The following is a 16,378-nucleotide window of genomic DNA, read 5'->3' as shown; positions in this document are numbered from 1 at the left end:
GACGTTGGCCGTGAGCGGGATTCAAACTCGGTGTTCCGGGTTCGTAGTGCAGCACGCTAACTGACGCGCCACCGCTCGCCACAGTGAACACACGCGCTGACACGTGCAGCAGTGGCAGCGAAGCAGCCGGTACGTCCCTGCCGGCGCGTCATTAAGACCCTGACTGTGTCGCTCACTTCCAGGCGGTGTCTGTGAGGGTGGCCTGGGGCTCATTGATCCATGCGCTCCCCATGCTTATAAAGGCAGGTTATTGCGACCACCCAATGTGTTATTTAGCCATGGCCTAGAGGCGTGCAACAAGCCCAATAGCCGCATCAATTAAAATATATTTATTAAAATTGGATTTTGCCTGAAACCAGAATATAATCAGGGAAGCCCCCGGGCTGCGACTAGGGTTGGGGTTAGCATTTTGGTTAGGGTTATAATTACGGCTATGGTTAGCATTGTGGCTATGGTTAGGGTTACAGCAATTGTTAGGGTTAGCTGTCCACTATTTACATTGCACTCAGAACTTTAGTGCCTATAACTCAACCGTATGTAGTCCCCACAGCACGTGGCCTGCCGCAGCAAGAAGAACACGGCCTGCACGCACAGCGTGACGCGCGCTCCACCGCACGTCGCAGGCTGCTGTTCACATTCAGCCGTGTACGCTCATAAGGCGTTCTCCGTTCCCTCAAAGAAAACGCTGGCCCTGATAATTCTTTATTATGAATTCTACAGAAACCCTAACCGCTAATCTGCACAGAAGTATCCAATGGGGCTGTCATTCTGAATACCATCTTTAGGGCTTCAAATTGACTTCCATTATCTTTTAACCTTGCTCAATACAACAAATGTGTTAACTCGTAGACATTACAAATGTGATGGTGCTCTTCGTTGCTGGCCGGTTGATATTTTAGGCTTTTGGACCTGTGCTCAGCATTTATGTTAAAGAACAACTTAAAAATGAGATGAATTACATGTTTTGATCGTCCCCCCCCACCCCCGCCTGACTGAAGGGGATGCACCTTACTAAAGATTAATCAGCGTACTTCAATATTTGTCCCGGTTTCAGAACCGATGGGTTATCTTTCACTGCACAAAATATTAATAAATATAAATCTTTAGGTGGGAATCTCCATTTATTTTTGCTCCAGTGGACGTGGAATGACCCGCAAACGAACGAAGTGGCCCTTGTCGCAGGTTGCAGTGCTAAAGCCTCGCAGTCTATACAAGGAGCTTTCACACCAAATAATTACAACTCCTTCATCTGTGGTTCCCAACATTTCTGCACAGGCGGACCACGGTCAACCCTCAAAACATTTTCGCAGACCACTACGCAGAAAAAAATATATTGATAACAAATATCACAACATCTGCAACGAGAACCGCAAACCGCCTCCGCAGGACCTTGCGGACCACGGCTTGAGAAGCGCCGACATCTGTTAGCGAAGCCACTGCTCTGCCACTCCCATGGCGCCGCGGCAACGACTCGGGTGGCAGCGTAGGAGCGCATGGTCACCTCGTGCTTGATGGAGCGAGCGCCGTAGTGCACGTTGTACCCCTCTGCCAGCACGTGCAGCACCTCCGCCTCCCACTGTAGATCCATGCCGTGGCGCTCGTGCGCCTGGCGCATCGCAGAGCATCGCCGTGATGGAGACCACCGAGCACAGACATCACTCAACAGAGCGGTCACTCAACACAGGAACATCACTCATCACGGAGAACGTCACTCAATGCAAAACGTCGCTCATCATTCTAAACAAGTGGCCATTGTGTGCCTGGGTCATGGTACAATTTTTCTAAATGTAAACAATTACCTGCAAATTACTCCATTGGGATTACATAGTGTAATCATTGCCCCATACTTCATACTATTGCCCACTTGCATGCCAGGGACAGCTGCCACTGAGGGTGCCCTTGGAATGTGCCCAGATGAGATGTGGTACAAGTCGCTTATCGCGTGTAAAGTGCACGGAGCCTCCCCGCCGTGATGTGTATTGTATCACAAATCATCGTCAATGTCATTAATATCACGTAAAATGGGCTATATTGTTGGCCATCGAGTTGTGGCGATGTTGCGTTACCTTGCGGGCCCACACTTTGAGCTCCCGGTCCACCAGCTGGAGCAGCTCGGCGTGCGAGAAGGGCAGGAAGTACACGATCTCGTTAATCCGACCCAGGAACTCATCCCTTCCAAAGTGCGTCTGCACCCACAGTAAGAGCCGGGCGCACGCACGCACACACACACACTCGTGCTGGCACGTGGCGCCTGTCGGGCTCACGTCAAGCATTCTGATTGCAATGCCAATCGGTGTTTGATGGAGCATCCTGTATCCCGGTGCATCTCAGAGTGCTTGATATATGGCAAACGACTTAAATTAAATCATCGCGACACACTTTAAAGGGCACTGTGAAGCAAACGGCGTATAATTTTAAGGTGCATACATCCGCAGTAATAACCAGGAAGGCCTGCCTAATTCGAACTGCGAACCTCTGCAATGAGCAGTAATCGCTTATGACTGGGCCATTTCACCAAGCATGGACACGTTAGTTTTCAAGTTTTTCCAAATAAAATATATTATGATGCAAATGAACATCATCGGAACTCTCGGAAAATGTTTCTCCGTCTAGCCTTTAGAGACTACATGGGGTGTTTGTGAGCACTTATCAAAGCAGGCACACCACGCACGACGAACAGCCTGTGTTGTAAAGCATCGCTAATGTTGACCCACTCTATACCCGAGTCAACCTCAAGGTGATGGTTGTTTAACGGTAACCAGTTCTGAAAGTCAAGAGGCGGTCGCCGTTTCCAGTGGAACTTTTTGATGAATGCACTCATTTTAATAAGTTTCGATCACTGCGACAGGAGACAGAATTGAACTGGCAACCTCTGGATGGCAAGTCCAACGTGCTGACAATTAGTCCTCAAATAAAAAGGAAATGTTACGTTTGTTTCTGTATGTGTGGCAAAAACCGGTAACCATTGTTTTTCATGGTTTCTTTCATGCGGCCACTGGTAATGTAAAATAACAAATAGTATGCACAACTATAGCTTAGGCCGTGGTAACATAAAGCAGAAAGCACACTACTGATTTTCCAAAAAACACCGCGAATCAACCGGCACAGGTCAACACACACAGCACCTTAAGTATGGGCCGGATGACATCCTCCTTGAAACTTCTGGAAATGGTTACTTGATTTGAGGCCGGTGTCTCTTCTGCACACAACCACACGCGAACACGCACACTCATGTCTTATGTTTGAAGTGGCCCTTGCGCCTGTAATGTGTGGGCACAGCCCAATCCAGGAGATGGACATCGCTCAATCTTTCACCACCCACTCACCACACTGCAGGTCACAACGCTTCTCTTTCTGATTATTTCCTCGCATTGCTCCACTTTGGAATTCACCCCCATTGTCTCTTCCCCCCCAAGCGCTCATAGTAACCTTGCTCAATTCAAGAAACGTGTTAAATATTACTCGTGCCAACCCTAACCATAAGTCTCACCGAGGCTGGAGTTGTTCTGCGCAACATGTGCCTGCCTGTTCCACCTCTCTGCGCAGCGCCAGCGCGTGCTCTGCGATTTCCTCATTCCCAAGGTTGGAGGTCATGATGAACACGGCATCTGGGCAGGCCACAGTGTGGCCTTTGCCGTCTGTCAGTCGTCCCTAGAACAACAGACGCAGCGCAGTCACCACTCACGCCCGAGAGCGGCATGCGCGAGACATTCGCCGCGGCCAACGCGGCACGATGACGACCGTGCGCTCGGGGGCCAGGGTGGCGTCCGGTCGCTCCTCACCACCGGGGCATCACCTCTCCCACGCCACCGCGCTCCCTTCCCCCATCGCGCAAGCTCGCACGCACGCACGCACGCACACGGGGAAGACTTCGCCGCGATTGCTAAGGGACAGCACAGAGTGAAATTGTGAATAAATGAAAAGTGCGGATAATGAAATAAAGTTCGCTGTAATAAAATAAAGGGATCTAAAAACGCTCAAAAGATAGATATTTTGTGCAGGATCGCTTTGAGCGAGGTGGGGCCTCTGGCAGCTCGGCCCCCTCAGCCCTTGTACTTTCTCCCTCTAGCCCATCTGTCTCTGTCCATCGTAATCGAATCAACCAGGCGGGCCAAGTGCAAGCACATCTTGGGATACCTCTATGATGCAGAGCAAGCGGAGAGGTGTGAGGCAGCGCGTGTGTGTGTGCATATGCGGTGTCGGCTGATAATGTATGGCTGCTGTCATAACCGCACGCGGGTAATCGCATTAAGCCATTGCAGATGGATGCCAGCATTCTAGGCGCGCCTCGTCTCTGCGTCCCCGCCGCGCCCGCTAATTTGCCGTGATCGCCACCCTCCGACCCCCTTGTCTCTCTCTCCTCCCTGGTGCCCCCCCCCCCAATAAAATCATCACCCACCCCACCCCCCGAGTGTAAATCTTTTCTGAAGAGTGGCAGGGTTACAGATGAGCGGAAGATGACACAAATGGGTTTTGAAAGACCCTCCCAATACCCGACACAGCCAAATAAAATTGCCACGTGTACAAGCGTTTAACGTAGCAATTATTACATCGTGCCTCGCTGGGAATTTGAAGAATAATTCTCACAACCAAATACAGCAGTTGATATACGAGAAGTTTCGCTTGAAACTGCGCCAAACACCTTCAGGAAAATCCAGTAAGTCATAACTCTAACAATGAGGGTCTTTCTGCACAAATTTGGCCAGATAAATTTGTGGCTTAACGCAAACATCTATTTTAAAAATGATAACATTGACTGCAAAAACCTCCACGTTGAGATTGTATATTTAAACATTGGCAGGCAAATCCACCTGAGAACATGTCCGCACACACGTGGGTGTATGTATATTCAACTTGAACACAAATGTGTGTGCACATAAGCTATAAAGACAAAGATTCCCCGTATGGCCATAGCGACTGTTGGGGCAAGTGCTGTGAGCAAGTAGCACCTATGAAGGCCAGCACTGCGCATGAGGGGGTGGTGCTATTATAACTTCGTCCGACCGCCTTTGTCTCCCCAGTGGTGATGTTTACACATCGCACCACTGATATTGGTTCAGGACTGGTTCAGATTTTCATCACTGATATTGGCCATGAGATGGAATCAACCTCGGTTTTCTGGATACGCAGCGCAGCGCGCTAACCACTGCATCGCCGCTCCCCATAACCTACACGCACATTTTATGCGTACGCTTACACATACAGCTGCACGGACAAACACCCGCATGCTCAGATGCCAGCACACCTCTACGCATACACACCCGCGTAACATTGCGAGCCTGCTGCATGCACCTGACGGTCCATAATTGCTGTGCCACAAATGAGATTAGCTAATGATCATTTCAGTGAGGCAATACATCATTCTGTTTGCTCAGCACCGGTCTGGGACACTGCATGAACATCATTTCTTTCCACTCATCCACAGAGCTCACGCCGTGATTGTAGAGTAACCAATAACCATGCGTCTACACTTACAGATACTTCTCAGTTTGATGGAGGAACCACATTTACAAAGATATTCATTCAACCATTCATAATGTGTTCTCAGTATTAATCCCAGCACATAAAAAAACATGAAACAGAATTACAATCCTAGTTTCCATTGATAATCGTCTCAGCGGAGAGGGAGGAGGTGAGGACTAATAACTTAAGCAAACAGGGCCCATCTGGCTGCTGGTCAATGGAGAGTGCAAAGACGATACAGACACGTTACATGTGGATGCACGAGCAAACAGAAACAGCTATAGGCGCGCACGCACACACGCACGCACACACTCGGACACAGACAAGCAAACACATGGACATTCGTAACTGTAAACACAAGGGCGCACCACACAGGCACCAGAAGGGATCAAACCCGGGTGCGGATTCTGGGAAGCTTTCGAGCAAGTGCCATAACAACCAGCAACAAGCCAGCCTCCCCCAGCGTACCTAGTGCCACCAACGACACGGGCGTCAGTACGAAGAACACGTTCAATGTACCAGCTTTCATTGATACCAACTGTTCTTGGGGCACTGCTTCGAGGCGGGGAGAAGCCTTGTAGACCTGAGTAGCTATGCTGGATAAGGGGCACCCATACCAGTCAGGTACTCAGCGATAGGCGAGACAAAATACGTTGCCATCACCAGCTCACACTGACCAGTGTAGTGAAGTATGGTTAACTGACTCTCAGATAAGAAGGTTAACAGATGTCAGACTGCCTTTTGCAGCGCTGAAAGCTGCTGGACCAGACGTAACAGCTGCCGACGTCATGAAAGTGTGAGCAAATGCTGAAACAAAGGTAGCCAACTCGTTCGTAAAATGTTTACTCGGTAATGAAATACTGCTATCAGGCAATGATGCCTCATTTTTCTATTCCAAAATTATTAAACAACTGAACTACAAAACCGTTGGCCTCTTATTGAACATATATATATTGTAAAAATGTTTACGAACATCATTGGGAGCAGAATAATAAACAGATTAAAGGCTAGTCAAGCACAGAAGCATGTAGGGTTTAGGAAAGGTTTCTCTACCATCTACCACATACCATTCTGCCTCATCCCTGTAGACTATGACAAATCATTCGCCTCAGTAAACACTGATGCAGTCATCTACGCTCTCATAAACCAAGGCCTATATAAACAAATATTTGTAAAAATAAATATCCATTTACAAAAACAGAACATGCACACTGTTGAATACAAAACTACACATTACCAAGGGAGCCAGACAAGGTGACACCTTACACTAAACCTAGATCTTTTCCGAAAATGTAATTAAAGAAATACAGGCATAAATGCGAACAGCTCATGAACCATCTAGATTGAATTACGTTGGTATAATAATGAAGTTCAACAAACATGCATGTATGTTGAACTTCTTTCGCACCATACATAGCCAACCGTACTCATCGGAGGTGCGGGGGATGGGCAAAAAACTAAACACACAAAAGCAGTTCTAGAGAAATGTACCAATAAGTTCACTCGACAGTCGGAGACGTCTGTCGGAGAGACACAACAGGAGGACAGCAAAATATGTGAGCCTGAGACAGCTATAAAATAAATAGGTGGACCGGTCCGGACTAGAGTGATTTTGGAAAACCTAAACTTGACAAAGAAAAGCAACGTGCCTAAAAAAAAAGAGTTTTCAATCAGTGCGTGCCACCTGCTATGGCATATCGATTAGAAACGTGGTTCGCAAAAATTAAAGAACACAAAACTGAAAGTGTGCAAACAAGCATGAAGAGAGACGTGCTTGGAATTACAATGAGAGAGAGAGAACAAGAAACACGTTGATTAGAGGAGAGAATATTGAGGTTAATGACTTATTATAAACTATTACGAGGAGTGGGCTCAAGCAGGACACGTCGCTCTCAGTGACAATGGCCAAGGGTCGAGAACAATAACGGAGCGGCAGCCACGGAGGGCAGCAGATCCCAGAGGACATCCGCCCCTTGGTGGACTGGGATCTGCTGCGATGAGGTTGGCTCGCGTGCAGGTGCTGGGCGGGGCATTACACCGCACGATTGTGAGAGGTGGCGGTGACTCGCGGAGGCCTTCATCCAGCAGTGGATTGAACATGGCTTACGATTATGATGAATCGGTAAGCATAAGGTACAACTGCAGGGTAATTACTTCATAACAGACATCGTAACAATATTGCAAACACCACACCTAACCTCCTGCTGAGAATAGCGCCAACGGTGCGACCATTAAGCGGTAACCACACTGCGTAGGTCCCATCAGTTTAGGATGTTGCGAGTGGGTGTGCACATGTACATGGTGAAGAGTTTGTGTGCGGGGATGCCTGTCCCTAATGGGTGTCGCATCACGCTTTGATTAGGGTAACGACTGGCGACGTGCCGTTATTGGCGAGTGCTAATCCGGGCCACCACGTGGCCCCTCAGCACTGCTGGCAATATTGCCTCTTCCAACGATGCAATTACAACCGCTCTCTCTCTATCCGCGGCCCATCCCCCTACATCTCTTCGTCTGCACCCTCACCAGGCCGGCAGCGATCGCTTCACAACTGTCTTGTGCAGCGAGGTCAAGCCACGAACCGCACTGCGCTCAACAACGCAGAGCGACCCGACCATTCCTGCGTCCTGGGATGACACACTATATAACGCAACACCACGCACACCAAAGCTACACGTTACGCTAAGGTCGCGCTATGTACGTATGTTGAACTTCTTTTTCACCGTACGTAGCCAACAGTGCTAATCGGAGGTGCTGTGAAGAAGGGCCAGTGTTAGAAATGAACGTGTTCCGTTTTTGTTGTTTGTACTTGTGTACCACTGCCAACGCCGTACATTTTCACCGAATAATTCGTCTATTTTATATCACTTTACGAATACTGAAGTTGCTGGGATAATATTTATTTGACATACAAGCCTTTTTCAACTTGCACATACTGTACTCTAAGCAATGCGTACAGAAATTACCCCAAAGCAACTTTTCGATGGCAGTGTATGCAATGTGAAAATTGCACGAAAAAGACCCAATGAATTTGACTGTAACCCAGTAAGGGAGGACTAAGCCGGCAAGGGTGGACTAACACCGCAAGAGAGGACTGTAACCATTTTAACACATCAGGCCATAGTCCCAACATTTGATTCAGGAGCAGCATGTGATGTACGGGTTTTAAATCCTCAAGACAGATCTATAAAGATTGTTCCAGATATCTGGCCACATTCCATAGTGCTACATATACATTCATAAATATATACATCTGCTGTTACTTTCAAAAGGGTGGTTATGTTAGTCTAATAATAGATGTAGATAACTAATTTGATTATATTCTTACGTATGGCAATGTGTTCATCCCATTGTCGAGATCCGTTGGCCAGGAGAGAGTGTAGTTTTTCTATTCCTCTGTTGCAGGAGCACAGACTATTGTGATTTTACATGTATAACGGAGATGTGTGTATTGGTCTGTTAGTGTTCTGATGCGGTTGATGGTTTCACCAGCGTTTTGGAGAAAGGTCTAAGCCAGGAGGTGCAATGTTTGGGTCTCAAAAGAGGTGCTTATTCTGGTTATTCCACTCGGTTAAATTAATAAATGGCCCAAGACCGATTTAAATAACTCTGCTGGCAAATTAGAGACCATAAATAAGCACACTTTCTAATAATAAGAACTCCTCCACCCTCTCTTATACTGAAACTGGTTTAGAAGGGAACATTTACATAGTGTGAAACACCTGTACCTTATTGGGACTATCCCTCACCTCATCGAACAGTTGTAACATGGCTGTGAGCACGTCCGGGTGCGCCTTGTCCACCTCGTCAAACAGCACCACGGCATTGGGGCACTTCTTCAGACGGCTGGTCAGCTGGCCGCCCTCCTCGTAGCCCACGTAGCCGGGCGGCGAGCCGATCAGCTTGGACACCTGCACACCGCTCCGGCGCATGCCATTACAAGCGCGCGGATGCTGGATTACACACCGTGACCATTGCGCCAGGCTAGGTGCGCTTGAGGCCATATGTAGTCGCGAAAGTTCCTGGTCATGGGCTCAACGCAAACGCCGCAATCGGTAAACAAGAGTGAGCCGACTGAAAGATACGCCACCTGCAATTCTCACTGTGTCAACTCGCTGTGGTCTACTTGGCCAACGCTCCGCTGGTTTTAACAGCCACTCCTCGGCTTCCCATTAGGCTGTAAAGTAGCTTTCATCAGAATCAAAATCTTTATTTAGACTGGAGGAACCCAGTCTGCAGCAAGCCACCCAATAACACAATTCATGAGCCATCCTGCACGTCAACTCAGCTGCAAGTCCTCCTGTGCCACAGTAACTGATCTCTTTCCCCAGCTTGTACCATCCCTGCTCAACATCCTCTATGCAGCCAACACCAAGTGGCTCAGCGGTACAGCGAGCTGCTGACAATCGTAAGCTTGCAAGTTCAAATCCTGATTAACAGTTGACTCAGCCCACCAATCCTCCTGGGTCAATATGTTTTGTATGTCGAACTTCTTTTGCACCATACATAGACAGCCATCCGGATCGGAGGTTCTCCTACTTGTCCCTCCACCAGTGTCCCATGATGCACGGTGTGCGGCTGAGTCTTCCTCCAGTGTTTCAGAATGGCGTTTTCCATTTAAGGCGCACTACTTTGTGGACAAGTCGACAGTGCTTATCCTTTGGACTCACCCTGCCATATGAATGCAGAATTTCCACCACTGCCTCAGGCGTGAGATTGGCACCACCTCAATGCTCAATTGAGCAGGACATTGCTTTGACTTTTGACTCGACTATTCAGCTGAACAAAAGATGTTTGTACGTATGTTGAACTTCTTTCGCACCATACAAAGCCAACCGTGCTAATAGGAGGTGTGGGGGAAGGACAAATAAACACAAAAATCAATCTAGATTTAAAAGTGCATAGCCCCATGGCTCCCTAATATCGGAAGGAAGAGCGTTCCAGACAGCCACAGAAGCGCATCTGAAAGCGCGCGATGCAGTGGCCGTCTTTTGTCGAGTTTTCGCCAAAAGTCACTGCGAGGATGACTGGAGTTTGCATGATGGTTTATGCTCCTTGACGAGATCAGCAAGGCATTGTGGTTCATTTGCGGAAAGCACTTTGTGTGTAATGAATGCGATCTTACAATGTATTCGTTCGGGAACCAGAAGCCAATGTAGCTCAGCGAGCACTGAATAGACATGGCCGCATTTTGCAGTACCCGTCATCATGACACGTGCCATGTACATGCTGCAGTTTGGTAATGTTTTTGCCAGATGTACCGTACAGTAGTGAGTTGCTATAATCGAGCCTTGTCGATACTATGCTACACGCTGCTGTGTTGGCTATGTCACGTACGTATGTATGTCACGACTGAATAGTGGTCGAATGTGTCGTAAAGTCATGATATGAAAATTGCAGGACTATATTTTGCACGTGATGAGCAAACAACATATTCCGGTCGAGTATGGTGCCGAGGCGCTTTAGGTGAGTAGAATCCAGCAATCTACGACCGCCACACCTGATCCTCCCACAAATGTTTTCACCTGAGCCCAAGTGGCAACCAGCAGAACGAGCAGAACCTCGGATTTTCTTGAATTAAGCAATATCTTGTTTCGTACAAACCACACGTGCACCACTACCGTACAATCATGGAGGTTACCGAGGCTCTCCATATCTAACTTTGACTTCAATGCAGTCCGGAGTTGTGTATGTTTAGGCACACACGGCTGGGCTTCCTTGATACATGACTCAGCCAATACAGCACATCCCTGTCTGCCAGAGGAGTTCACTCATAGAGGAGATTGTGAAAGATTTCTCGTGTCAATGAGGAATACTCTACAGGGAAAGCCAGAGCACGCATTCGGTAACACACCCACACCCATACCCAAAGGCAAGATCTGCTTACCTCATGTTTCCCTTGAAACTCCGACATGTCCAAACGTATGAATCCCTGTGCAAACAGAGAAAAGTATTCCCTTCAGCCTTAACACATGCGATTATAAAGGACTAATGAAGGCCAATACAGCATGGTGTGTCTAGCACAGTAGGAGTTAACTGCTTTATGAATTATCAATTAACTGTTAATTATTACAGTAAGGTATAGTAACTATAGGTAATTGTTAGTTGAAACTATATTAAAGTAAACTATATTAAAGAATAGATAAATTCATATTTGTATTGTATAGGCTTGATTAGATTATATTACCCACTCATCCATATTCAAATTCATTGTGGCATTTTTTCCATAGTAATATAACTGAAGCCAATGGAACCAGCACTAAAATAAATGCAGTCCCCATTAGTACATGTATAGTGACATCGCGGATGTCACTGTGTGGTGCCAGCCCTAGACAGTCACGGCATGCGATGTACTCACATCGCAGACATCACGTATGTAGCGACATCGTGGATGTCACTGGGTAATGCCGGCTCTAACGAGGCATGGCGTGCGATGTATTGCCATCGCGGACACCCCGTATATGGGTGAAGTACCAGCCCTAGAGGGGGCTCGGTGAGCGCCAAGTGGCACCACGTGTGGCGTGCAGTGCCAACCCCTAAAGGATGGGGTGTGAGAGTGTCAGCCATGGAATGAGGTTACCACAGGCCATGGCACTCTGGTTGACCCGGGAAGGCACGTGACGAGTAAGATCTACACAGGGGCCCCAAGTGGGGTCTGGGCGTGGTCACGTGCCGGGGCAAGATCCTGCTAGAGGGTTCGAAAAGGTGGTCCTGGCCAAGGGCGTGGCCAGCCACGGCCAGCGAGCATATAAACCGGGTCCCCGAGAGGGACCGGGGTTCAGCGTTGCTGTTGTCATCTGAAGATCTACGTTCTACGTTCTACGTCCAAGAAGAAGTCACCAACACGTGGACCTGGACCCAAGCCGGGGTCCTGTCCATTGTAGCTCCTCCCAGTGTAACTAGTGTAGTTACCCTGGTGGTCCACCACCATAGGGTGTTATCTGGTAAAGGGGCAGTTGCCCCTTTGTGTTAAGTGTGTTGGTATTAATAAATGTGTTGCTTCCAAAGAGTACGTCTGAATCCACTGCACATGTGCTATCTTTGTTTTTGTTATGTATAACATAGTGTTGCATAAAACTAAGAACCATATCTATGCTAAAATGAGCATTGAAGCACATCTCCATTATACAGCCCCCAGCCAGTGGTGGATTTTCCTCATTCCTATTGCTGGAGTGAGTGAAATCCATCGGAAAACCACTGATGACTTCCCAACAAAGTAGTACTAACTGTATCGATCCCTGAGGGATAATGGGCCGAGTCAACCCCCAACCAGCATTTCAACTCGCAACCAATTGTGAACTGCTCGCTCCACCGATGACCCACCTGGCCAGATTATGTGAAGGCAAAAATATGCGAAAAAGGCGTATTGTACCAACTGATTATTTATGTTGTTGCTTATACTAATGTAATCTTTGATTTGCTTTTTTGCCAGAACAAAACGGCCTATTCCCATTTGCACCCGAAGTGGCACATGAGACCCTATGATGGGATTGACGAATCACACACCTTTTTCAGGTCCTTGTGCATGTACTTGGCAATCTGTTTGGCGAGTTCTGTCTTACCTGTCCACACACAACCAAGGAACCAGATGTAATCATTCCACGTACGACAAGACAAGTGTACATCTCTCCGTTTCCTCATTAAATGTATCCGGCAGGTCACCATGGTTATTACTTTGGATGTATTAACCCAATGCCACATTATTGTTTTGTTTTTGAAAGATGTTTTCAGCCAATTAATGATGAGTGTTCATTATACAAGTGACCTAGCACCAACCTGCAAATGAGCATTATACTCTTTTTTTTCGGTAAAGTCACGTAGGTAAAAAATAATAATAAAAATAATAAAATAATAAATAAAAATAAATTAATTAAATCACGACGTTTCGGAGGCAACACAAGCTTCTTTCGTCAGGTGTAAATGAGCATTAGTCTGTCTGGAGGGGCAATGGTTTCTGTGTAATTTCAATTGAGTAATTTGGAGAATGTAGACAATATATCTGTACTTTGCTAATGACTTTGTGAATTTTAACAGAACAATAATCAGAAAGAAAAAAAATACAGATAAGCCTGCTACATACTGGGTCCAATCCCGTATCGGCATTTCAACTGGAAGATGATGTTAACAGAGCACAGCAACAAGCTCCACATCTTTCTTTGTTTGTGATTATTACGCATGTGTCATACAAACCAATTCCGGAAGAGCCCAGAAAAAGGAAGACAAGGGGATGCTCCTCATCATACCAACCGTTCTCCTTCCGGCGTATAGCTACACACACACACGCGCGCACAAACAAAAGTGTTCCTGTACAGATACATCACATGTATGTATGAACAGTGGTTGAAATGGAAGCTGAGAAATATGAAATCTACTTATCCTGCAACCCATGAACACTCACTGATCCTCACACACAGGAACAACAACAACCGCCGTTCACCACTAAGTGACGGTGATGTCACCACGGCGCTTGCGTCGTGCGAGGTGCACTTTGAGGCCATGTGAAATGTCAAAGGCCCGTTTGCAGGATGTCACGGAACAGACCCAAGTGCCATGGGTTGATTGACTGAGATGACTGTCAGATACAGGGACAGTCACCCACACACTCACGTAATCACACACCCTGCGTGTTTTCATTCTACCTTCCTTCTGTAGGTCTCGTCTCCCTATCATTTTTGCTCTCCCATTCCTTCCCTCCCCCTCTATTTTCAAAAGGCTTGTGTTTTATAAGCGATGCACAAATTATAGCAATACTAGCAGGCCAACCACAGGAGGAGCAAGGTAGCTTCAGGTTAAGTGCTTTACCACAATGTCTTACTTTAGGTTTATTTTACATTCATATTTATTTAAAGAAGTTGCTGGCATATGAGAACAGGTGTCTTGAGATAGATGCTAGGCATTTAATGGCAAGACAAGATAAGCAATGCGGAAGTCCAGAAGAGAACATAGCAGTTAAGTATCTTAGATTTTATTAGAAATAAATGGCGGCACTCAGTGGAATATGTGCAGGTTGGAGGAGGACCAGTTGAGTCTGGCAACCAAGAGGAAGATGTAAGGCCAGATGGTGGGAGACTGTTGGGGCATATCTTGGAGTTTTGCATGTCTACTGTGCAGTAGCTGCAGAATCTGGCAGAGGGTAGAAATCGTCCATAGCGAGGTGTGGTGGTATCAATGGCAATGGCCATGAGGACATCTTGATCCGAGTCCTTATTTTGGGCATTTAGTGCACAACAAAATTAAGGACCAGCCAACACAGAGATCGTTTTAGTATGAATGGCTTTCCAGAGACACGCATGCCCAAACAACACCAGCAGCACGGCCAACCCAACAAATCGGTCCTGAGCAGCTGTGCGCAAAAGTGCATCGCTTAGCAAACGGACATTAATACGCAGAATCAGCACGCTGGCTAGCAACCAGAGTTGGTCTCTGAGGGCTACAATGAGGCAGCCAGTCTCCTGCATGTTGGAGGTAGTGACAGGCCACGTCTGTGACTGACTCTCACCGGAAGCCACAGTAGCGATGGCACCCTCCTGTCCCACAAGGTACTCCGTGAACCTCTGCTCCAGCGGGTAGCGCACTCTCTCAGCTGCATCCTGGCTGTCCTTTAGCTCCTTGCTCTAGCGTCCACACAACACACACGGCAACCACGTGGCATACAGAGCTACAATCTGAACACTGCCCTTTCTCAGCTCTTATTTGGTCAATGAGAATAAACTAGGGGTGCAAAATTTTTTTTTTTATTACCGGTTACACGAAAAAGATGTAAAAAACTGGTGAATACCGGTTTGCCGCACATGTAGAGATTTCTAGAGCAATAAATGTAGAGTGTAGGTACGCCCGCCTGCTCAGCGTGGAAGTAGATCAAATACCCCAAACTCTATCCCTCACCCTACCCTCTAGAGTTCAACCCATTGGAGGCCCTTACGCCAGCATGGTGTGAGCAAACAATTGCAGGGCTCCACACAGTGACATTGGCCAGTGACTTTTGTACGTTGGCGCGTGCCAATCAGTGCATCTATATATATTAAATAATTCCGCTGTCTGGGGGTATGTATGCGCGCACTTGGAACAAACTTTATACAAATCCACATTGTTCAAGCTACGTGTGCAGATTTGGTGTCGGTCGAAGCCTGTCGTCTGTACATGTCGAAGCAAAAAAACGTTCTCCATGATCTTCCCATGCCAAGTTTAGGGGCGCAAAGCAAAAAGCACGCGTATGTGGGCTACTAAATAAAAGAAAACACGGAACACTAACGTGCTTATGTGCGCTACAGAAACAAATGGTTCTCTGCTAGCCTCAGGGACCGTGAGCCTAGCAACACGCATCGCTATCAATGGTTGGTCCTTGCAGGAGTCAAAGCAAAGCATCAGGGGGCTTGGTGGGGGGTGCTGGATGGAATGGTTAAATGACCGATACAAGAATGAGAATGAATGATGAATGAGTTTTAGAGAAATGAGAGGAATTTTTACCTCAAAATATTTTTTTAAATGTCTTCACATTTTTGCTTATGTGGACTGTGAAATTCAACACCGACTATCTAAAGCACTTATGTACATTACAAAAGTTGTACTGCTGGTCGTCAGAACACAGCGTGTGTGCAAATTAGAAAATGAGTAAATGAGGGAAGAATGAGGGTGAAAATATTGAGTGCATAAATGAATGAGAGGAAAGAGTAATTGAAATAGGGAGAAATTTGTGAATGAGGCAGGATAGAATGAGAAAATAAATCATAAATGAGAATGAGTAAATGGGGAATAAATTAATGCAATCAATGAGACGATTGAGTCAATCAATGAGTGGAATGATTGATTAAGTTAGTTAAGAATTATGATTTAGAGGAATGAGTGACTGCATGAGAGATGAATAAGAATTTTTTTAGCTCAAAAACATATCCAAAACATCTTTCACAAATCTGCTGAC

At 46.8% G+C, this 16,378-nt stretch overlaps 1 protein-coding gene across 1 annotated transcript in view; it reads right to left on the bottom strand.

Moving 5' to 3' along the window:
* The window catches only part of CLPB (ClpB family mitochondrial disaggregase), a 35,621-nt gene that overhangs the window by 1,979 nt on the left and 17,264 nt on the right, over nt 1-16,378 (bottom strand). The window contains 10 exon segments of the mRNA XM_061548038.1: nt 1,502-1,606; nt 2,067-2,186; nt 3,126-3,199; nt 3,491-3,524; nt 3,526-3,651; nt 9,210-9,371; nt 11,348-11,392; nt 12,967-13,022; nt 13,651-13,728; nt 14,960-15,074. Coding sequence (XP_061404022.1) covers nt 1,502-1,606; nt 2,067-2,186; nt 3,126-3,199; nt 3,491-3,524; nt 3,526-3,651; nt 9,210-9,371; nt 11,348-11,392; nt 12,967-13,022; nt 13,651-13,728; nt 14,960-15,074 — 915 coding nt within the window.

This window comes from Lethenteron reissneri, chromosome 9 (genome assembly GCF_015708825.2).
Source record: "Lethenteron reissneri isolate LAM-NWPU_2019-01 chromosome 9, ASM1570882v1, whole genome shotgun sequence".
Classification (NCBI taxonomy): domain Eukaryota; kingdom Metazoa; phylum Chordata; class Hyperoartia; order Petromyzontiformes; family Petromyzontidae; genus Lethenteron; species Lethenteron reissneri.
Note: the sequence above shows the minus strand (reverse complement) of the source record. Positions and strands in the feature narration are given on the sequence as shown.